At 42.2% G+C, this 23,778-nt stretch overlaps 1 protein-coding gene across 9 annotated transcripts in view; it reads right to left on the bottom strand.

The window, feature by feature from the left end:
- Positions 1-297: 297 nt before the first annotated feature.
- Positions 298-23,778, bottom strand: part of JMJD1C (jumonji domain containing 1C) — a 159,321-nt gene continuing 135,840 nt past the window's right edge. For all 9 annotated transcript variants that reach the window (XM_068197068.1, XM_068197073.1, XM_068197075.1 and 6 more), the window contains 16 exons: positions 22,628-22,829; positions 20,751-20,965; positions 19,652-19,804; positions 16,788-16,877; positions 15,386-15,513; positions 14,990-15,203; positions 13,428-13,642; positions 12,877-13,155; positions 12,319-12,487; positions 11,821-11,911; positions 11,577-11,707; positions 10,337-10,459; positions 9,187-9,326; positions 6,788-6,964; positions 1,534-1,665; positions 298-1,200 (listed from right to left, as the gene is read on the bottom strand). In XM_068197068.1, the coding sequence (XP_068053169.1) occupies positions 1,111-1,200; positions 1,534-1,665; positions 6,788-6,964; positions 9,187-9,326; positions 10,337-10,459; positions 11,577-11,707; positions 11,821-11,911; positions 12,319-12,487; positions 12,877-13,155; positions 13,428-13,642; positions 14,990-15,203; positions 15,386-15,513; positions 16,788-16,877; positions 19,652-19,804; positions 20,751-20,965; positions 22,628-22,829 (2,549 nt within the window). In that variant the 3' untranslated portion in view covers positions 298-1,110. The remainder of the gene's footprint in view (positions 1,201-1,533; positions 1,666-6,787; positions 6,965-9,186; positions 9,327-10,336; positions 10,460-11,576; positions 11,708-11,820; positions 11,912-12,318; positions 12,488-12,876; positions 13,156-13,427; positions 13,643-14,989; positions 15,204-15,385; positions 15,514-16,787; positions 16,878-19,651; positions 19,805-20,750; positions 20,966-22,627; positions 22,830-23,778) is intronic.

Below are 23,778 nucleotides of genomic sequence, written 5' to 3'. Positions count from 1 at the left end.
TTTCAAACTCACTCCAAAACCTAGGATTCTGCTCAACTGCTAACATTTACCATTATTAAATTTAAAAACCCATAAAAATACATTTTTAAAAACATTGCCTGAACCATTAACGGCAAGTTGTTACGAACCAATACTTGTCCAGAAAGGCCTTTCCCCTTCCGGCAGAGGAGCGCTGATTCCTGAAGGGAAGGAAGGGGGCGGGCGGCAGAGGCTCCCGCCCGCAGTGCCGGCTGCGGCCCGCAGAGGGCAGCACGTGGCTGCCCCGCACCAGCGGCACGAACAAATGCACACACGACGTCTGACAAAGTCATTTTAATGGAAAATGTAAAACCCCTTTCAACTTCAATGTACAAAGCATGTGTAACACTTGCACTTTTAACAAATTAAAGCAAGCCAATGTTTTAAAAAAATACATCATTGAATGTATATATGTATATATTTACATAGCATATTAAGTTTAATATTTAAGCTTTAAAAGTTCACATAAATTTTACCAAAATGAGACAATTTTTAAATAAATTACACCTTTTGAAAACGTTTAATTGTACACTGAATAGCTTCAATAAAATACTGAAGTGTCTGTATTTAATATCTACTTTATATACTTTATATTTTACAAAGTTTACAATTATTTGGCAGTAATTTTCAGAATATGACATGACTGCTGTGCGGACTCAGCAAGATCCCAAATGCAGGCAATAGCTGGTGTTTGTGTCCTACTCTCACAGTAACTGTCTCAATGTAGTGAAAAAGATCTGAATTATTTTAGCAAACTGTACAAGTCACATTTACATTTGATCAACAATATAGCATAGAATTTTGTCGTTTTTTCCAAAAATAAATACATCATCTTAAATCTTTGACATTTCACAAACTTCATGTACATTATAATACAGACAGCAGAACGCTGCTCAACTGTTTGCAAGTGGAACATGGAATCACAGTGGCTGTGATATGAAGCTCTACCGTTGCAGTGTCATTAACAAGTAAATATGATGACTGTGTTTTCTTGGCACTGATGGTTTGTGAAGCTTAAATTAGTGTGTATACCGTTCACAGATCAGGTGAAATAACCTCTGGGTGATGCTACCTCCAAAAAGCAGAGGGTGCTCAGTTCTCATCCATATCTTCCATTTCACCTTCGTGAATCTTCAGAGCTCTCACCATTTCTTTAACTGCGTGATACAAGATATTTTTAACCTGCAAGAACACGGGACAGATTTTAGTAAGGCCTGCGACCTGAGGAACTCTGCAAAGTTTAGGACTGAGCCCTAAGCTTAGTGGATGGAAAAAGGAAAGGCTTCATCAAGCCTGTGCAGAAGGAAGAGCTTTTTACACATTTTAAAATGTAATGTGAAATAAAGCCAGCAGCTCAAGGGAGAGTCATTTACAGCCCTGGCATTCATGCTGCTGCTCATTGTTATTCTGTGTGAACAGCAGCAAGGAAGTAGCTCCACGCACTGCTCGGCATTTCAATGAGCCAGAGCACACCCTGCCTTCCCAGCCGCTTCCAGAGCAGCATTCATTTCCTACCTGCAGTTTATCATCATAATTGATTTCTTCCTTTGACAGCCTCAGCTCCTGCGTTAAGTGAAATGACTGTACAAGATGTTCTGGAGACACAAAGTCTTCCGTTACTTGAACGCAGCTGTGAAAATTTTGCACCTATCCGAAATAACAAAAAGAGACTGACAATTAGTATTTGGGGTTATTCTTTGGCAGAGGTACCTGAGGAAAGAGTGGGTCTTGAGATCCCTTAACCACAGCCTTGTCGGACTAACGGGCATCTTTGCGGGTAGAGAACAATTACGTGTGTCTGACTTATCTAAGCTGGCTGCTGCCAAAGCACTCTGAACGCTGCACGGCTGCCTGCGCGCCGGCGCTCCCGCAGCCGCTCCGGCATTCATTCCACGCTGCCGCCTTGCTCCTGCCTCCGGCAGCCGCGCTCGGCCTCCCCAGCAGCGCGCAGGCGCTGCGCTGCCCGGGAGCAGCCCTGCCCTGCAGGACCTGGCTCCTCTGGCCACGCACACACTCGCTGGAAAGAGAACTGCTGGTGGAAATACTGGAAAGAAACAACCATGAACAGAGAAAGGGGGAGGCTGAGAAGTAGGAGGAAAAGAGCACTTTTCTTCTTTCTGACATGAGATAACTACTGAGGAACAGACACCATCTCGAGTCACCCAGGTCGTACCTGGAGGACAGGGGAAAGGAAAATTGCTTCCTCATTGTGACCCAACCACCAACTCCAGTTCACTCCCTTCAGAAACATTTGCATTTTTACCCCTAAACCCTTACAAATTACGCTGTAATTTGTAATTCAGCAGTCAAAACCCTCTTTCCCTCAAACTCTAACAGCTCCTCACAGAAGCTGTGTAACAGTTTGAATTCCCAGAGCCTGGGGGTGGGGAGGGAGAGCCTCAGCTATTCCAGCAAACACCCCACCGCATCCCACCCTGCTCAGGACTGATGGAGATCTGTGTATTTTAAAGTGAAACCTAGCAAAATCTAGAGTTTCTAAATGCATACTCTAGAAATTCCATTATGGTACCTGACATTCAAATAAACCACTGGGGTCTACAAAGTTCAGGACACAGGACTTCATTTAAAAACTTCGCTCTTCTTCAAAACCCCTGCCCAACTCTGATTTTACAGAGCAGCTCCCCCCCTACAGCTGAAATCCCAGCAGGTAACCCCCAGCTCAGCAGTCACGTTGCACGTGGGGTTTTTGATGGCTCATCATCATCAAGGGACAAAGCAGTGCTGGTTCCTCCTGAGAATTCATCAGAACAGAAATAATTCTGGAGACAAGGAGAGTTTGTTGATGCCACACAATCTGCAAACAGCAGAAAGCCAGGAGAGAGGCTGCAGTTACAGAAGTGCTAGCATGAGGCTCCCACCAGCACTCAGGGAAGCTCCTAGAGCTTGGGGTGAGGCACCTCTGCACTGTGAGCCTGCAGCTCCAGCCCCCTCCCCTCCCTCACAGGCTTCCCACCTCTTTCAAGTCTCTACCTGCCCCTGGTTTCCTTGCCAGCCCATGCAAATCCCACACCACTCATTCACTTTCTCCTCACTAAGACAAGGTTTTACCGACTGCCTATCCCTCCATGGCAGAATAAGAAACATTTGTTTCCCTCAGACCTTCAATTCTGCTGTGCCTTAAGTCTTCTTCTCCCTCCCTTCCAGGGCCTGGCTTATCCGTGTGAAAGTGTGCGGGGACAGATTTTAGCCGGCCGGTCTGGTACTTAGCATGGAAATGCCCCGCTGTCAGCCCCAGGCAGTTCTATTTATAACATTTATAACACAAGCTGCTGCAGTGACACACACATAGAAACGTTTAGCAACGACTCCCCTGGGGTTTGTGGGGCGAGGAGTGCAGCACTCCCACGCCTGTGCCACTTCCAGCTGAACTGAGAACAGCTTCACACCCGGCCCACGCAGAGCAGACATTTCCAGGAGGGCCTGGGAGGCAGCTGCGGTGCTGGGAACGCCTCAGACTTGGGCCAGGACAGGGAAAGGTGAGTGGGCAGGGAAGAAAAGGCCACCCACCCACCCACCCTGACGGCCACAGGATCAGCCACTTCCTGCAAGGCTGAGCTCTGCATGTGCAACGCCCAGACCTTTATCCTACAATCCTTATCGGAACATTGCCAGGATGTCACATTACCTCCGAGCATGTTATTGTACAATACATAATCCTGCTGTTAAATCAAGATAATGCCTCTATAAAAAACAACATTATAATAACTCGTTCCACTATGAACAAGTTTTGCAGGGCGCCTGAACACCACATGTCAATTACTGACTCCAGTATTTCTAGCTTTTTATTTTTAGTTAAAATATTTTACCAATTTGGAGCTACCAAGTTAAAACCAGGGAGGCCATCCCTAGAGATGCCTGTGATACAGCATAACCCACAGCGGAGCAGCAGAAAGAGTGACTCTCAGAAGAACAGCACCAGCACCCTTTTTTAGCTGGGGAAGTTCCAAGGAGAGCTCAGGGCTCCCTGTCACAAGTGCCACAGAGGGAACAAGGCCCAGCCATTAGCAAGGCAGGGACACTGCGGAGCTCCCGACCTGCACAGCCAAGAAAGGAGATGCCCCTCGCAGAGCATTCAGGGATGCATCTGCAGAGGTGACCGTTCCAATGCTCTATCTATTTCTGGATTCTCCTTCTGAGAGAGCAATTCCCTCTGCAAGAGGAACTGACAAGGCAGCCCTGCCCGTCACAGCTCACGGGAGAGGCTGTCCCTCCCATCCCACCCAGGAGCAGTCTGACTTTGCCTGCTGCACTCATCACAAGAAGGATGTGACTGCTGTCTGCTAGTACACAGGGAGGGGGAGAAAGCTGGGAAGCAAGAGGAATGCTACATGCTGCCATGAAATGCAAAGAATAAGTTACTTTAAAAGCCAGACATGAATCCATAGAACCAGGGGGAGGGGAGTGGAAAAACAATACACAGAAGAAATACAGTCTCCTCCATGTTAGGGCAGTAAATTCTAGACCAGCACGTCAGAAGCAGCAGTGTGCCAACAAGCCTAACTGGCTCCAGAAGGAAGAGCCAGAACTACACTTACTCAGTGACCACAGGCAGCCAGGCTCCCTAGCTCCAGCCCTCAGTCTGATTTCTTCTGCTCCACAACACTACTCATGAGCAAATAAAAATGTTAATTTACCACCTGAATTAGCATCAACTCTTACCCAGTTTTAATAATTAAAAGGTTCATAATGTGCATGTAAATCTGAATCACTTAATGTGTAAACTTAACATGGTATGTGTTCTTGTGCAGACTTATTTTTCAGTTTTTAAATGTGCTTTGTATCTCTGAAGTGTTGGTGCTGATCCCCAAGGTCAGTATTTACGCATCTCTACAGAGAGCGCTATGCACATACATGAAAGAACACGATGCTTTTATTTCCTCCTACGTGGCAGATTCACAGGAACTTCTTACTGAAGATGAAAAGGTTCTCAAGCTTCACCCACTAAAGTTTAAAAACACCATGTTATTAACTCCTTGGTGCCAGAAGCTAGAACATTACCACTTCAAACACAATCAGCAGTTTAAAGCCAAGGAGATAAAGATAAGAGTGGTCTTATTTTTGGTCCTTAAACATATAAGGTACAGGGAAGACTGGAACAGTCCCACTACTTCATGTTTTATATTCTGTATGCCTTTATATAATGGCACATGCTATATAAAACAGATTTCCCAGTACATTTGTTACTTCCCCTGGATTCCCTTCCACTCTTCGATCTGGGATATACCTCTCTTGTTTCATGAGATCAGAGTAAGGCTGCTGGAGGATGCAATACATGACTCTGGGAGTGCCAACTTCTTTAGCCTAACAGAAGCCAAGAACAGCAGCAATGTCAGATGTTCCTCCAAATTTGTGAAACAACACGAAGCCCTGAGTCATTGTACGGGGGAGGGCAACCTACACCTCCCTAGATTTAGGTCAGCAAGGTCTGTTTGGGGCTGTCTGGGTCTTTCCTTTCCTGTGCCAGAAAACAAATCCACACAGACCATCCAGAGCTATGTACCACCATGTCAAACCCACCCAGAAACTCAGTGGGACGAGGAGGAACCTAGTCTGGGTAAGGTACCAGTTGCTTCCAGTGCCCCACAACAGACACAGTCAGAGACAGAGCAGGGACATATCCCCTGTCATCACTACCCCCCGTCAGTTTTTCACAGAGGAAAGCCCAGTGCCCTGGCCACAGGGACATGGTGAGCCAATGCTTCCTGTCTGCCACAGCTGGAAGCTGATCTGCAGCTTGGAAACCAAACAGCACCTTCTTCAGAAGGGCTTGGCCTCGCTTGAACCCACAGGGAGATCAATGACAGATCTTCAACATCACAATGGTTTACAACCCACTGCAGGGTGAGGATGCTCCTCGTTCCTTGACAGTCAGCAACCTCATTAGTGGTGCTTGACAGTTGGCAAGACAGCAGCCTCCACTTCCTGCCGAAGCAGGAAAGAAACAAATCTAGAATGGCCTAAAAATCCCACCTAAACAACTGAGCTTTCTTCCTCTTTTCACCAAGGAGAAGCAGTTTACAGGCTGTGAGGGGAAAAAAGGCCTAAAGGCAGTAACAAACCTTTTATGCCAGGTTATGGGGCTGACTAACACAAATTTGTCCTGCTTCTCCAGAACTCCCCCACTGGCAGTACTTTTCTTACCCAACTACAGATTAGATCAGCTCAGCTGCTGCAAAGGTGGTATCACTCTCAGAGTAAGAAAAGCTGCTGGAGGGACAACGATGACTTCTGGTGATTGAGGTACCTTCTGTGTTAAAAGGAACTGAAATGTGGCATGGGAAAACAACCAAATATCTGTTACAGGAACACCAGAACACCCACTACAAATCTCCTACACCTGAAGACAAAAACAATGACACCTGACATCCAGGTGCTTACCATCCATACCCGCTCAAGTTGCTCTCCCTGCCCCTCCTCAATTAGGTTAACTTCTGGCTTAGAAGAAGAAAATTACTAACCTGACTCTGCCACAACTAGACTCAGTTTGTTTAGAAATTTGCTACATAAATGAAAGGTGGAAAACAATGGTTAATAATGGTCTGTTCATTTGTAATTGTAAAGCAAAAAAGGTATTAATACTTAAGGCATTCAACTTGCTGTATGTTAGTCAGCTACACCAGCAGATGTACCTTATTTTACATTCCTACATGCTAACAGATTCTAAGAAAAAAAATAAAATGTAACTGAGCACAGATGTCTTTGGAAAAAAGTTATCAATCTTGTATGTCTTTAACCTAAGGTACATTACCTGATGAAGTGCTCCTGCTGGTAGAATAATAGCATCACCAAGGAACTGAATAACTGTGCAGGTTTTTACTCCATATTCTTCAAAAAGTCTTTGGCGAAGTTTTTTGTTCACATACCAACTCTGATCACGGATTGGATCATGCTCTGGTAAAACTTCTAGGCCTTGCTCCTTTGCTATCTGTTAAGTATAGAAAAGATCCCAAGTAACTTCCAAAAGAACCAAACCTTTTGCTGATCAGTTTTATGTATATCCAACTCGCCAAGCAGCGTCACTTGGTTCCCAGTACCAAACAAGAACTCTGGCTAGGGACTCAAAACAACCCCAAAGGATCTGGGAAGTGTCACTGAACTGAAGACATCTGCAACACTCCCACTCCAAAATGCAGAGCTTTATAGAACTCAGCACAATAATCATGCTCCCTGTGTGACTTCTTTCATCCAGGAAATACAATCTGAGCTCAGGAGTTCCTGTGCTGCCAATTCCTCAGGCTTACAACCTTCTTCAGTTTTGACACAGACATGCAACATCACTACCCTAGCTCAGGAAAAAAAGCAGCCCAAAAAGCCAAAGGTTGTAGTCCTGGGAAACCTGCTCCAGGTGACTCTGCTTGAGCACAGGGCTTGGCAGAAGGGACCTCAAGGGGCCCATTCCAACCTCAGCCCTGCTGGGATAAGAAGCTGCTTTCCTACCATCCTATGAAGGTATTTAGAAAAAATGATCAACACATTAAAATAATTCCTGACATCAGTAAATGGAATTACACAACCATTTCTCATCAAGTGAACCACAGGGGAACAAATATTACTCTTAATCAACTGCTACTAAATCAATCCTAATCACGAAAAAAGAAAATAGTGATTACATAAGAACATATTATATACAAAGAACACAGACCTAATCCACCTGCCATGAGTCATGAAACAAGTATCTCAGTAAAAACATAGATTTTTTTGCCTTTATTTATTAAATGAATGCAATTATGTGTGATGCAGAACTTGAAACTCTCCTTGAGTATTAGATACTGAGATTTTCTATCTGATCGGCAGCAAAGCGGTCCCAGTGCTTACCCATCAATTAATCTCCAATTCAGTACTTCACAAATACCACCACTCCTAAAATACACGGTGGTACACAACTCATTTGGGATACCAGGGCAAACTGTGGTAGCAAATGACAAACTTCTTTACACAGCATCCTAAATGCCTCTGTTTTAAAGTGCTGCTCAAATAGTTTCACAGCTATTCACAATAGTTTCACAAGTGCTCTGAGGGAGAATTCAGCATTTCCTCTCTATGTCCACCTATTCCTTTGCATTCATGACTTTATTCATAACCCCCTTTTTTAACTGAAAAGCCACCATCTAATTTATGAGCATCTACTTTTTGAATGAACAAAAAAGTCTTGCTGAATAATTAATAATCTCCTTAGAATTAGCTTTGTTTTACTTACCAGTGCTCATTTTTACCCACAGTTTAGCCTGCCAAAGAGCAAATGTTTGAGTCACTGGAGGACAGCTGGCCTGGTACAGAAACACTGCTTTACTGTCAAAGGGAATCTTCACTGCTAAAAGTCTTAGGCTTTCCTGCTCACAGCAGAGCCCTTGGCCTCAAGTTTGTTTATGGACCCCTTTGCTGCAGCCAGTTAAAACTCATCTGATCTCTGCTCACAGTGAAGACATCTCCTCAAGCAATCACTTCAGTGACACTTTGGTACTTCTGTGTCACCTATCAAGGCCACCTTCCAGAACACACAAATGTGCTAAGGACAGGGCACAGAAAACTGCTTCCAAGATGGAATCCCTACATTTAATGGACTGATGGATCTTCATGCTAGGGAACAAGCAGAAAGGTTCTGCTGTGGCTCTAACTGATCACCACATGCCACTGAAGGATGATCTGCAACACGGCCAGGTTAAGTCTGCTGCCCTTGTTAGTTATCCCTCTGCTTCCACCTTCACCAAGAGCCCAGCCACATTCCTGTGCTGACTGATGTCACACAGTCCTGCCAAAGACCAGTGGCCACTGGGTGGTGAGGTCAGGGGATTTGGCATGGGTAAATTCACCAAAAATTCAGCAGCAATAATACAATAATGGATTAGTGACAGAAAAACATCATCCCACAAATTATCTTTTGTATTAGAGCGGGGCAAGAGTAGATCTCCATGCCCTAAAAGCCTTCAGTTACAAGCCACCTGTCACTCTTCCAAAGTGAATATATGTGTTACATATTTGATTTGTTTGTGGTGTAGCAGGTCAAGTATAATTTATTTAATGTGCTATAAAGGAAATAATTTTGCCTTCCTCCCTTCTCTAATATGGAGGTGGGGTTTGTGGTTTTTGCCAGCCCCGTTTAATTTACCAATTAGGTTATATTTATAAATTATGTGTAATAAAGCTAACCTTTTGCAGAAACTCTCTTATCTTGTCAGCATCTTTGCCAGCATAAATGTGCCACAAAGCACCAGGTAATTCACTCGAATCTTTCAACCGCTTCCTTAAAAGGTCATCCAGATCTTCCTCTTCCAACTTCTTCAAAACTCCTAAGGTTCAACAAAAATATTCTTTAAATGCGAGGAGAAAAAATGTTGAAACTAAATACCTTCTTTTCATATTTCTTGTGTGAGACTGTGCAGATAGAAGTTTACTGAATACAACAGAAGCCACCAGGTGATCTTTCTGTTCAGTGTCTGTAACTCATTACTAGAACATGAATGCCATGGACACCTTAAAAATATATTTAATATCTGAACTTTTTCACATTTCCTGAATTCCACAGAACACATTCTCCTACCTGAAATAAACAAGCAGGACTGGTACCAAAAAATGAGAAGATGAAAAAGTCAGCACAAGCAGTTACAGCATGCTGTTGTTGCAGCCAGAGCTCTCTCGGGATGCTCAGGTTTGCTGCTATTAACTCAGTGCATACACAAGTGAAAACAAAGCAAATGAAAGACAAACCTTACTGCAACTCTATAGTCACACCCAAAATCTACATTTGCTGATTATGAAGTAAGAGGACAAAAGAAAAAGGGCAAAGAAACAAAACTATTTCTGTGATTTGAAGACTGTTTCACATAAGCAATAAACCTCATAGAGACGACTAACATACACCAATTTAAGCTCTCCAGTGTTGAAAAATTACATTACAGCCCAAATTCAATAGAGTAAGCACAGTGCATGCAGAAGCAGCAGCATAAACAGAAGGTTTGGCAAATACATTATCCTGACATAATTGTTAGAACCAGTACGGCTTCCAGAGAAAATCCTTCAACCTGCACTTCTATTAGCTATGCCCATCCCAGCACAGCAATGGTGCACCAATTATACAAAATGGCAAAAAAATTGGAAAGAGTTTGCAATACCATTTCATAATTCATGAACTGCAGTGTAGAACTAATGTGCGTGCAAACCCTTGGAACAAAGAATCTCCCAGCTGTAAGCAGGTTCTTACGGATCTCTTTCACTGCCTTCCAAAGAACAGTGTCCATTTTAGAAGGGGCAGAACATTCAGTCCATCTACACTGCTTACAGTGAGCGAGAGTCACATTACCTGATTTGGAAAGTACTCCATTTCCTTTGGCTATGCCAACATAAACAAGGATGTTCACGACATCAGAAACTTCAATATGGAGATTTGTGGTTCCTATGTCATGGTCTTTAGTAGCAGCCACACCTATGTTACAAGATAAAATTAAGATTTATTTGTATTGCATATTCAAATCAGAACATGTAACAACAGCAAAGAAATTCCTGAAGTATACTTGGCATCACTGAGATAGACAAATTAAAAACATATTTTTGGTTCACCTGCTAAACAAGAAAGCATTACTTTTAACTGAGTCCTTGAGATTCTCTCTTAGCCCAGCTACCTGTCCCTACAGAGCATCTGAGTCAGAACAAAACGTTTCAGCAGAATAGTCAGAGACATTTCCTGACCACTGTGTTCCATTCCTCTTCAACCCTTCAGGTTATTCAGGGCAGAACGCAGGTACAATGAATACACAAGGTTATCAAATCTGTCAACTTTGATGTCTGGCTGTAAGACAGCTCTTAATCAAAATCATGCCCAAAGAGGAAAATTATTTTAGTTTTAAGAAGTGGAAATGAACATTCTTAAGTCAAAAGGACATTCCGGAACACTGAGCCTTAGAGCAGTATTATCTCAGAGTGGCATTAATGACTCAGTCCTCAGACCCATGCCATTATCACTATCATTAACACGCTTCTTTCACAGGGTATTTGGAGAACTTCTAAAACCAAAGCCATTGTGTCACAAAGTACTACTCATTTCTTGTCCTACTACAACGATTTGTAAAACAGAATTAAACACCACTCTTTGCAAAAGAAGGAGCAGACAGAAAGTGTCTGAGGGAACCAACCTTTTCTAAACAGGTTTTTGAGTGTACAGCACACAAAATAAATTATGAGAAATATGATGAGACTAATTTATGACCAGAATTAAGAATACAAAGCTATTTCATGTTTTGTCACATAGACAAAATGACAAAACCTTACTAAAGATGGGTTCTATCACTGTGTAGAAGCAGCTAACCATTTGTATGCTTCAGAAGACTGTAATAGCTTAAGACAAGATGGGAAGAAATGGAGAAGCAAATAGACTCATGGCCTAGGTGCAAATACCGTTAAATACCCAAGTCAGTCAGTGTTTCCCCTACATTCAGGGAACAATTATCCTTCAAGAAAGCTCAGCTTTCTGTCAAGTATGGTAATGTGGATACTCTACAAGTTTAAGGGAAGAGGTAACTGCTGCATTCATAGGGCAAGCTCACCATATGCACTGCATAGTCTGGGTCCCAAATCCGGACGGACGAAAAATCCTGGCAGATGAGAAGCCAAGTTGAGTTTTCCTTCTGGACTACAATATTCAGGCAAAGGTAAACTCTTTAGTAAGTCCTCATATCTGCAGGAGAAAAGAAAAAAAGTATATAATTGAATTTGCACCTTTACACAGAGAGAGAAAATAGAGTAATATTAAGATTGACTGAAGAACATCTAATATTAAGCTCAAAATACCTTGCTGGCATCATGGCCTTGAAATCTTCACCAGAAGGCCAGTCCTTCAGTTTTAGAAGAGCTGTTTCTCCATTTTTTACTTTCTGCCGTTCTGCAAGTATCAGAAATAACTAAAAACTAATGTACTGTAGGCGGTTCACTTTATTAAACTAAAATATAAACATTAACTCTAAACCTGCCAAGAATGAAAATTTCATGCATAAACAGGAGACAGCTGATTTCAAGACTCAAGAATGATACAAACCAAACTCAGCTAGTTAAGAAAGAAGGACATTTGTCCAGTTTCTTACTCAGACCTAGCTAGTATAATAGTGCATCCTTAATTCTGCAGAGATACAAAACGCAAGTTTCCACCACATTCTCTGGAAACAGATTACCTAGAGCTTTCTTTTTAAAATTTCTTCAAAGCCTCAAGATCTATAATGATAATTTTTAACAGCAGTTTCTAACACTGATCATGTTCAGAATCAATACCAAAATACATTTTAAGGAACGTACTCGAAACGTCTTCAAAACCATCCCAGAACTCCTTGACATTGGTGTTTGAAATGATACTGTCCTTGCAATTCAAGATATCTGCTTGCTGGTTTCCAAAATCCAGACTGATTGACTCAGCTTTCCACAGGCTGAAGTTCATTTTCTTATGCATACCGGACACCAAAACAGGCTGTAAAGAGGAAAATAAAATAATGTTTAAAAATCAGTATTTATTCCTTCACAAGTAGACAAATTCTTTAACTGAACTGGAATACAAATGTGTCTGGAACACACATGGAAGACCCTGGCCTTTCTGAGCTGTTAACAATTCCTCCAGCAGCACCCACATCCAAAGGCGTCACCCCTTTTTGGAATCTGAAACTCCTCAACAGAATTGTTCTGTTTATTGTAACTGGTTAACTCGAGTTTAACTACACAAGGTCCATCTGTGGGCTAAGCCTGACAGCCTTTTTTTGTCCCCAGTTTTAAACATGGAGTTAGGCATTTCTGTCCTTTAATACACAACTCCCCAGAGCTCATGCTGATGTCACTTTACTAACCAACCTGGTCAATACCTACCCTTCCTTGCTTCCAGCACTCTTTGAAGAGCTTCCAGTTGTTGGTGTTTTTATGATCTCTGAGCCACAGAACATGCTTATCACAGATCCACGAATACTGGATATCACTGTACCGTTTACTGCAGTCATCCTGAATATTTTTTTTATCATCCTTTGGCTCTTCTTTTATTTCAGATTTTACATTTATCTTTGGTGCTCTATTTGGTGGAATCTTGTTTTCTACTACTGAAGCAATTATATCATCAAGAATGTTTGGCATAGTCCTTCCACTCTTGCCACTCTGTTAGAAAACAAATGCATGCTTAAACAATGTAAAAGCAACTTAATGCAATTCCTTTTCAAAGAGAGTAACGTTTCTGATGTTGTATCAATTATCATCATATATAAAAACAAATAAAATGTTAATGTGTGTGTGTGCATATGAAGTTTTAATTATGAATGAGTATTTAAAGCAATACACCTATCAGACTGCTCTAACTGTAATGTGCCAGAACAGATTGATAGAGATTTTCAAATCCTAAGAGAAAAACTGTGCATCTTGTAAACACTTACTGCTGTTCCTGTAGAGTACACTGGAGCAAAAGCAATGCCAGCATCTGTAGAGCCCAGACGCAGTTTGCCTGCTGTTGTAGTCAACAGATCTCGTAAGGTTGAGCCCTGCTCGTTGTTCTGGGATGCAGGAGGGGAACTTTTACAGTTTGGGGACTCCAAATTGTCCTGGTCCTTCCCTTCCTTTGAATGTTTTCCAGAAGGACATTCTTTGTTCTCTAAAACAAAAATAATCGTTGCAAGTTTACACTGTTGTATCATGGTGCACACATAGGAACAGCAGCGGTACCCTGCATTTCCTAGTGGTGGTAACAGACTGTGCAGCACTAGTGCTTTATTCACCTGGAAATACACCAGAGGATGAACTGCATCCTTCAAAACACAGTCAAACAGTGTGACCAAGCAAAGGCCTTCCTCAGCATCTCAACGTGCAGCTGAGTGAGTGCCCGTCCTGAGTGAGATACGCTGTAGCTGGAAATACTTCCACAGCACACAGGCAATTCCACCAGTGGATCTTCTGGTGAGGGATTCTGATGCCACCAGGGAAAGGTGCTGCAGTTTCAAGCTTGGAATCAGTAGAGAAAAGAACACTGTCTTTTCTTTTTGTGAACAGCAAATGTTTGTTTTTTTTTTTTAACTTAATTACAGAATCACATGGAATCACCAGCTTGGAAGAGACCTTCAAGATCAAGTCCAATCCATGCCCTAACACCACCTCAACTAAACCACGGCACTGAGTGCCACATCCAGTCTTTTTTTAAACACATCCAGGGATGGTGACTCCTCCATCTCCCTGAGCAGACAATTCCAGTACTTTATCACCCTTTCAGTAAAAAACGTTTTCCTAATATCCAACCTAAATTTCCCTTGGCACAGCTTGTCCTCTCTTTCTGTCAGTACTGCCAGGAGAAAGAGACCAACCCCACCTGAGCACAGCCACCTTTCAGGGAGTTGTGGAGAGTGGCAAGGTCACCTCTGGGTCTCCTTTTCTCCAGGCTGAGCACCCCCAGCTCCCTCAGTGGTTCCTCACAGGGTTTGTGTTCCCAGCCCCTCTCCAGCCTCGTTGCCCTCCTCTAGACGCACTCCAGCGTCTCAACATCCTTCCCAAACTGAGGGGCCAGAGCTGGACACAACACTCGAGGTGTGAACTCACCAGTGCTGAGTAGAGGGGCAGAGAGACCTCCCTGCTCCTGCTGGCCACACCATTCCTGATCCAGGCCAGGAGCCATTGGCCTTCTTGGCCACCAGGGCACGCTGCTGGCTCATGTTCAGCCGGCTGTGGAGCAGCACCCCCAGGTCCCTTTCTGCCTGGGCACTGTCCAGCCACACCGTCCCCAGCCCATAGCACTGCAGGGGGTTACTGTGGCCAAAGCGCAGGACTGGGCACTTGGACTGATTAAACTTCATCCCACTGGACTCTGCCCATCCATCCAACTGTTCCAGGTCTCTCTGCAGTGCCCTCCTACCCTCCAACAGATCAACACACGATCCCCGCTTGGTGTCATCGGAAAAGTACCAGCAGTGCCCCCAAAGTCACGGACATGATATGACAATTTCAAACATACCTTTTTTTTCTTCTCTGGCTTTCTGCTCTGCAAGATCAGCCAGCCAATGCAGTGGGGACTGGGATTCAGGCGGTGTTAACTTGCTGTCTGTGCTCACATCACTCCTTGGACTTGTGTTACCATTTGTCTCAGACTTTTGAGGAGTATTCTGCTGTTGAGACTCAGGCATACACAGAGAAATTTTATTACTGTGGTTAAGGACATTCTGCAAAACCTGCAAAGAACAAATTTATTTTTAACTACATAGCTTCACTTTAACGTATTTCAAAGACAGGGCCAGCATTTAACCCCCACATATGCAAACTAAAATGCTACTGGTACTATTCAAATACAAAAATCCACCAGGATCAGAACACTGAACAAGATGCAATATATAGACACATATTTTAGACTCACCTGAGACACACCATTCATTGCAGGGAGCTTGCCAGCTTGTGTGCTCTGCTTGGTGGTGCACTGACAATGGGATTTAATTTCAAATTTTTCTCTAATATTGTGCATAGCATCTAAAAGATCTGTCAAAACTAAAGACAATTAAGAAGAAAAACGTTACTAGCTGTCAATCATTCTGACCCTCTTTACAACATACACAGTGATGTTTCAAACTATTAAAAATCCTGAATTTACCACTCAAAACTACTCCAAAATGACTGTGCAGTTTATCTTTAAGTTTGTGCAGAGAGACATTCAATTAAATAATTGCACACTACTCTCCTGAAAAATCTGAGCTTTAGTCTGCATTCCCATTGCATGGCACACATCAAGCAAGCCAGTATTTATTTACTTCTCATTGTTCAATGGGTGTATCATTACTTCATTCAATAAAAGCATCAGCTACAGACTGAATCAAGCCATGTCTTGACAAAAAAATCAGTATGTGAGCATGTAAATGAAGGCTGTTTGGTAATGGGCATGCACAGAAGAACAAAACTGAGGTTAAGTAGGCAGTCTTCACTGTGCTGTTTCCAGATGAGTGGTTCACTTTCACAAGTTAAAATTCAAACCAGTTTCAGTCGAGAACCTGTTCTGGGAAATGTCACAATTTGAATTCGTTATGGAATCTACCCAATCTTCATTTCTACCTGAACTAACATGGAACAACCCATGGAATAATGAATTGGTTCTGTATTTTCAGCTTAAAATAACCTGGGAATTTACTTAGGATGTTTAAGGGCACATATCAGTTTTCTTTTTTCTGGTCTGTATCAGTGCTGACAGAAGTTTTGTGCTAACAACCACTACATCACACCTAATTGCACTACTTCAGAGAACTTACTTGGTTGTAAGCAGAATTCTGAATCCAGCTGGGTTTATGATGCCTGCTTAGTTTTTCAATTGTCATGAGCTCATTCACTGCATTTTGCTCAATCAAAATGCAGTGAATTTGGGCATGGGAGAGACAATAGTGAAATACAAATCCCCAAAAATCCATTGCCTCAGTGTACTATTTAAACACTTTCTTGTAACAGCTAAGGTCAGATTTATTAAATACATTCTGATTGTTTTATTCTGCTCTGAAAAGGTACAAATCCGTCACAAAAAAAAGCTCTCAATTTCTTCACTGCCTGTCCCCAAAACCCCTTTACACATCTGTCAGCACACTTCTCTTACTCTCGTCGCCATCATCTGTGCCCAGTGCTGGTAACTGCCCAGAACCACTTGCCTTCTTGCAACCATTTAACCTAACTCCCAGGTTTTTAAATGGAAAATGAGAAGTTTCAAGAAACAACTCTGGCCCCACATTCACAGAAAAGACCTGGGGAAAAAGCAGCTTCTGCTTGTTTGCATACAGTCTTACCAGAGCCTGGAATAATCTGTGTTGGCATCAGGTGCTTGTGATCATGAGGCTGTCCCTTCACACACTTCATCCAGGCGTACAACTCCTTATCTGCAAAACAGTATTGCCAATGTTTACTTCCCTTACGTTGCACACAGACAGAGCTAAGGTCTTTCAGACTGGTTTTGGTTAGAAGCGTTTCTCTGCACGCACAGGTCTTCTGTCTGGGTATCCAGTGTGACAAGGACTTGCATACAACAGCTACTTTTCACATTAACAGAAAGAGTTTTAACAATACTGAAATCTGAAATAGCTGCCTCTGTAACACAGGTCTTTGCCAATTACCTCCAAATTTCAAAGTGTATTCCCTTCATCAATTTAGTGAGTTGCCAATTTAACACAGGCTGAAATCCTTTACAGTTGCTATTAAGGCCATGAGCCTCCCTTGATGAATCCTGCCATGGAAAAGAGGCATAATTAAGCTGTGATTGTATGGATCATCTAATTTGACACAATCCACACTCCATCTGGAAGCGTCTGTTTTCAACCAGAGCTCACCAGACAAGCCAAAAAGACAAACTTTAACCAAGTCATCTCTGATTCAGCTTATGATGCAGCTACACCAGTGGGACTGGTGGCACAAAGGAGAGGGAAGTTGCATCATGGATTTACGGCCCATTAAAGCAACCATGAAACCCTAAGTCTCTGTGTACTGGCTGAAAATCATTTGTGCCAGCAGAGAGGGCCTAACTGGTAGGAGAGAGAATTAAGCTTTCTAAGAAGCTTAAGGAGGACTCTCCTGAAATATGCAATGTAAAGAAAACACACAAGAAGAATGAGAGCCAAAAACGTCTGGCCAAGCAACTGGTCACCAAACTACAATGTGATTTTGGGGCAAAAAGAACACCATTTCTCTCTCCATCCCCAGTCCTGTGTCCTATTCACTAAACTACTAATTTTAGGACATTTTTCTAAGCCTTTTACCAGTTTGCTCACTCCAGCAATTTAAACTAAGGAACACACCACAGGAGCATGTAAAACATTTAAGCCTTTTTTTTTTTACACTGTAGTAGGTACACAATGTTTCAAATGTTCCTTCAGATAAATATTATAAGCTATTCAGTAGTTTTTGTAGCACCTAAAACATCTCAATATCCAACTGGTCACAAGCATAAATAAATCAAGACAATAGAACAGTATGTATCTACTTAATCTGTTTTCTCACGGAAATGTCGTAACATGGAATCCCACTTGATGGTGCCATAAACTGTCTGAAGGTAACAATGGCTGCATATTCACTCACTCATGTAGTAAAGTGATAAGAGAAGTCATTGATAAGTATCTGAATCTGAAATATTTAAACCTCTAACATTCCTGCTGCAGCAGGGAAAAACCAGGGGATTCTCTGTTACATTCAGCAACTGTGAAAAAACAACAACTGGTTCCAGGAAAAGTGGTGTAATATAAAGTCCTAGTATATAGAGATGGGTGGGTGGTTCTGAACGTTTTTTAAGAGAGTACCAAAGAAGCAACACAGTTCACATGAGTCCTACAGCATCATTAGAAATTAAGCCACAGTGAGGGAAGCTGTCGTACTTCTGCTTTCGCACGTAAAATTGCAATCAAAAGAAAGGAGAAAGTCCTCCCTGTAAGAAAACTGAAGAGAAGCCTCCTTCTTTTACACTGCTTGTTCCAACTTCTAAGACATTTTACTAAAACTTTCCTGGCTGGTTAACACATACTATAAAAAGCCTCTGACTGTGTGTTCCCAGGGTAAATAATGTTTGGCATCTATCCCAAGCCACGTCAGATGGAGGCACAGACATGCGCACACACAGACTTCAGCCAAAGAGCTGCTGAAGCAGCCTCCAGCATTAAAGCATTAACAACTGTTCTCAGTGCAGGAAAATACCGACATTAGCTCCCTAAAAACTTCAGTGTAGGAGGCCTGTCACTGCAAGCCAGGGACAAAGTGGGTGAGACTCTCCATTTGGCAAAGCTTTGCACCTAACAGTTAAACTTTATTTTACTAACATTTCACATCTGTGACATTACACGGCTGTGACAAACATGGAACTGCTTTTCAAAACAGCATTATCCTTGAATCAGTTCCTGGCACAGCGTCTGACCGCAGAACTGTGCCAGGGCACAACGCCTGCCTCCCAGGGAAGGCAGTGCATTCCACCAAGCCTGCACACCACTGTCACAGCCGAGGGCTCCAAGCACAGATCAATCCTCCAAGTCATTCCTCCTTCCAATTGCAATCCAGCTGGGTCATCCAGAAATCAGAGGTTTCCAAGTCAGTCCTGTTATAGTTCTCTCTCTCCAGACTAAAGTAGGTATTTCCATTAGAGCACAGGATAAACCACGTATATGTGTAGGCTTATGGATTGTGAAACTTCCATTAAGATTCATTTTAAATACCACCTGAAGTGTTTCCCTCCATCTCTTTCTTTTTTATGATAAAACTATAAAATAGGATGTTACGTCAGTATGACAAGCCACTTCTGAAGGGAGAACTCCAGAAAGCATTCAAATCAAGGCAAGTCTTAACAGCAGTGAGTTACCACAAACAGGGAGGTGTGACTGAGCACCAGTCTCACAACTGAAGAACAAGATTTAACCTTGTGGGGCAAGGTACAGGCAATCCACACAAAAAGACTGAAACGTAGACAAAGGGCTAAAATAGCCCCCACAGCAGTTGCTTTCTGAATGACAGATTCTGTACATACTGACAAAAAAGGAGGCAAAGCAGACCTAAGAGAAACCAATACACACAAGAAGTAATTTAACACTTTACAGAAACACAGTTCTAGTGGATCAGCAGCTCTGCAACATATGAGAATAAACAGCCTATACAATGCTCTAGTTCATAAAAAACTGACCTCTAGAACTTTTCCTTTCCTTTGCTTTGTAACAATCTAGGCAGACCACAAATCCACATTTTTGGCAGACCCAATGAATGTTAAATAGTGTGGCTTCACATGCATCACACATCTCACGGACTCCTCTCACTGCTCTCTTCCATGCAATTTTGGCTGAAATACAAAATAAGCAGAATAAAAGGACTGAAATTTAAATGCAAAGCATAGAATGAATAGTCTTTATAGACGAAGCCTTCATAAGTTTCCCCTCAGACACAACTGGGTTTTGGGGAAGGAAAGTGATCCTTCATGAACAGGCCATCAAGAGCTACCCCCTTAGTTCCATTACACAGCATCCCCTTCAATGCTGCCTACTATCAACACATTATAAAGAAATAAAGCATTCAGAAAACACAGACTGAAGTAATACAGAAAAGATATTGCTGTAAGCACGAAGAACTTTTTTAGCATACACTTTTAACCCACGCACTCAAGAGGGTTTTTCACCTGACTGCCCGCGGGACATGTTTTATCTAAAGGGCAGCCAAATCAATGAGCTGGACAGTTGAAGCTGGCAGAAGGGGAAGGAGGTGCCTGTTCAGGAGACCTGGCTAGTATGTGCTTTCTGCTCCACTTCCTCCTCATGCAGCCTGGAATTAGCCGAGCCACCAGCCTGTGCCCATCTGCTGTGGGCCAGAAGGATGGAGGGCTGCTTTGGTGGGGAGGTGACAGTGTTAGCACAGGCTCTGCGGGGCCTACGCTGCTGCACTCTTCTCCTCTGTTTTGGGGAGGAGACACATCACAAACACGCCATTTGTTGGCAGCAGTCAGTGCCTGGCTCGCCACAGGCCTTGGCTGGGAGCTGGCTGCTCTGGCTGCAGAGCTGGAGGCCAAGCTGGCAATGGGGGCTCCTCCAAACCCAACAGGGCCCTGGCCCAGCACAGCCACCAGCACGGGGCGGCAATCGGGCTGGCCCACTGAGGAAGGAAGCCTCCCCAGCATGTCCTCCTGCTGAACAGCCCAGGAAAATCCAGCAGCCAGGGGAAGAGAGCTACGCAAAAGGAAGCAATGGTCATCCAAGAAAAGCTGCAGAACACTGACAGCTCCGAGGGCTCCTTACCGTCTTTTTTCACCCAGGACATGGCTGTTTTCTCAGAGGTTACCAACTGGCAAAATTTATCCCCTATGATATCTAGAATGTATTTAGAAGTTTCTAGGTCCAGTTCATCATCTTCATAGTTTTCATGTGTCCATAAACTCAGTGCTTCATCATCATATTGATCAGGAGAGGAGAAACCATCTATCCTAACCACTCCGTTCTTACTAAAAGACAACCTAAAAATGAAAACAAATAGTTTGACTGCATGTATCATTATACTCTGTGACTTCCTATTTACTTGCTGCTTAAATCTTACAACACAGAAGTCGTCTTTTCATTTTATCATCCTACATCCTTTCTTAATTTTAAAATAAATCTTACTGATCAAAATAGCTTGGAAATTATAAATAAGGAAGCATGAAAACGAAAACTAACCTTTTAGGAACATTTTTGCATTCCATTCACACATCATTCTTTCTCTCTAGCATTTATTACTCCTTTAAAATTGCAGACAATTTTTTTTTCCATTTTACTTTGGTCAAAGTTTGGTTCCACCCACCTTCCCTCACTTTCATTTTCAGAATGTCTGTGACAGCAGTCCCTCACTCTGACTTTTATATATTTTTGTATCCTACTGCTTTCACACTGAGAAAACATGAATTCAAACACTACATTTTAGTTTTTCTGGGCAGAACAAATCACCAATAGAAGCTTTCATTTTTGTATCCACTAAACTCTGACCTTTCAAAGGCTCTCCTGTTACCCTACCCAGGGCCATTCTACTAACCCTGGCTATACTTAGCCTATTTTTAAGCTGTAATAATCAATCATTCCATCTCATCCAAAACAGGATAAGTCATTATACAGATGTGATCATGACAGTTAAGGAATTTATGCCAGCAAGACAGTCCTGAATTTAGAAGTATCAATAATAATGTCTAGATATGTATTCAAATTAAGAAGATGAAATTATCAACTTTCAGCTTCCAAAATAACAATTTCCAAAAGTAGTGTAAACTTCTTTTGCAATTCAAGCTCTACTGTCTAAACACAATGAAAATAATTAAACTGCTGTAAAATGTACCACAATACAATAAAAAACATCTCATACTGTTTTTTAATACGTTGGCAAACCTTTATGTTCTCTCCTTTATACAGGGGGAAGAAAATCAACCAAAATTCCAACTTTGCCAAATGTGGAAGCAAATATTCTTACAGAGAAGGTATTCAGAGTCCAACCTTGAAATGATTCCTACACATCTACCAAGTCTTGTAACTGAAGATTCATTATAAAAAATTAAACCCCACTTAGAGAACAGTTTCTTGACGAAAACAAGTTGGATTAATACTGACAGCACAACCCATACACAAACTGAAGCTGTTTTATCCTTTCTTGGCGCTTCCTGCACCCCAGGAAATTTTCTTCCTTCTGAGTTTTCCTTGATGGGCCATTAATTCCAAAAAAAGGAGGTCACAATTCCTCCCTGTCCTCAGAAAACTCCCAGAAAACCCTGAGTAACATTCCCACCATATACTGGCATAAGAACAATTACAAGTAAGTGCAACTCTGCGGTTGTACAACTTGTCCAGAAAACCTGAAGCCTGCCTTTTGAAAATCCCACTTCAAATGTCAGACACCTGTGTAATGGTGAGGTGTTGTATTTTCTGCTTGCCTAAGGTACAGCAGGCAGATGTTCTGATGTCTTTGCTATAAAGCTTTAAACAGCAATGAAGTCAATCCACAAAAGAAATGCAAATGCAAATACTGTTAAAATAGATGCTTTTATCAGGTAGACTGAGCCAGAAAAATCAGACATGCTTTCAAGTATGCCAGTCCTCTGTCAATATTATTTTTAAAAGCTGAAACACCACATTACCAGGAAACTAGGCATACTTACCGCCGAAAGTAGTAAAATCTACAAAATACTGGTGAGTGAGTTGGTTCTTCTCCTTTCTTACTTCTTATTAACCTACATTCTCTGCATTTTTGCAAATTTGGTCCTATTTCAGAACAAGAATCATCCTGCAAAAAGGACTCTCCCGTTTGCTTCAGCTTCTTTACTTTGCGCCAATCTTTTAACACTGAGCGAGGTATACCAGCTGCAAAAGTAAGAACAGTTTCAGATCAGGTACTGGCACTGCTTCCTCCACACATCACAGTCAAGACAGTCAGTGGCCAACATTTTTTCTAGTATATTTGTTACCTGTATAATGTATTTAATTTTTATTTCCACCTGCCTGCATGTCAGCACCGAAGTTAAAAAAGCAAAGGTACCAATAAAACTTACATAGGCAGGAGCACAGTTAAGTAACTGCTAAGCTGCCAAGGCACTACATTTTCCCTTGTATTAGGTGTATCATTCCCCAGATATTCTACTAAAACCATCTTCAGAATCTCATTCTGACAAAAAAAGCAAAGACATACAATACTGCAAGAAAGTCAGGTTTGAACTCTGTTTCTGAAGGTGTAGGCAAAAACCACCCACAGTTTAATGAATAAAAGCAGAGCTTAAAAAAAAACAACCTAAAACCAAATTCCAACTCCTTCAAAACTTTTTTTTTTAAGTTACAGAATAGCAGCTATATTCACAGAATCCATTTACACTCTGTCTGGTTTGTTGGCTTTGCAAGGCCAAGCAGTATAATTCTATTTTAGATACTGAAGTCAGCAAATCTGACACTGAGTAACATGAGGAGCAAGTCTATTGAGTAATAACTGCAATTTTCACATACAGGTTTTGAAACTGAACCCTGTTGTTATTTAACCAAGCTTTCATTTTAAAGAGTCTTGAAAGTGGCACCGCTCTTATCTGCAGAGAGAGAGAATTATCTGTAATTTCATCTACCACTACTCTTGAAAGTTCACGTCCTGTAAACAGGGATCTGATATAGGATGACAAAAGGGTCAGGGTGCTAACTTTGGACTTGGTACCTGGGTGCAGATTGGTATTTTGCCAGAGATGACTTGTACAAACTTTACAAGTGACAGACCGCCTATGCCTCAGTTCTTGGCCTAGAAACCACATTCCATACTCACCCAAGGCATGAC

This window comes from Anomalospiza imberbis, chromosome 8, assembly GCF_031753505.1.
Source record: "Anomalospiza imberbis isolate Cuckoo-Finch-1a 21T00152 chromosome 8, ASM3175350v1, whole genome shotgun sequence".
Taxonomy (NCBI): domain Eukaryota; kingdom Metazoa; phylum Chordata; class Aves; order Passeriformes; family Viduidae; genus Anomalospiza; species Anomalospiza imberbis.
This window is presented reverse-complemented; position numbering and strand designations above follow the sequence as displayed.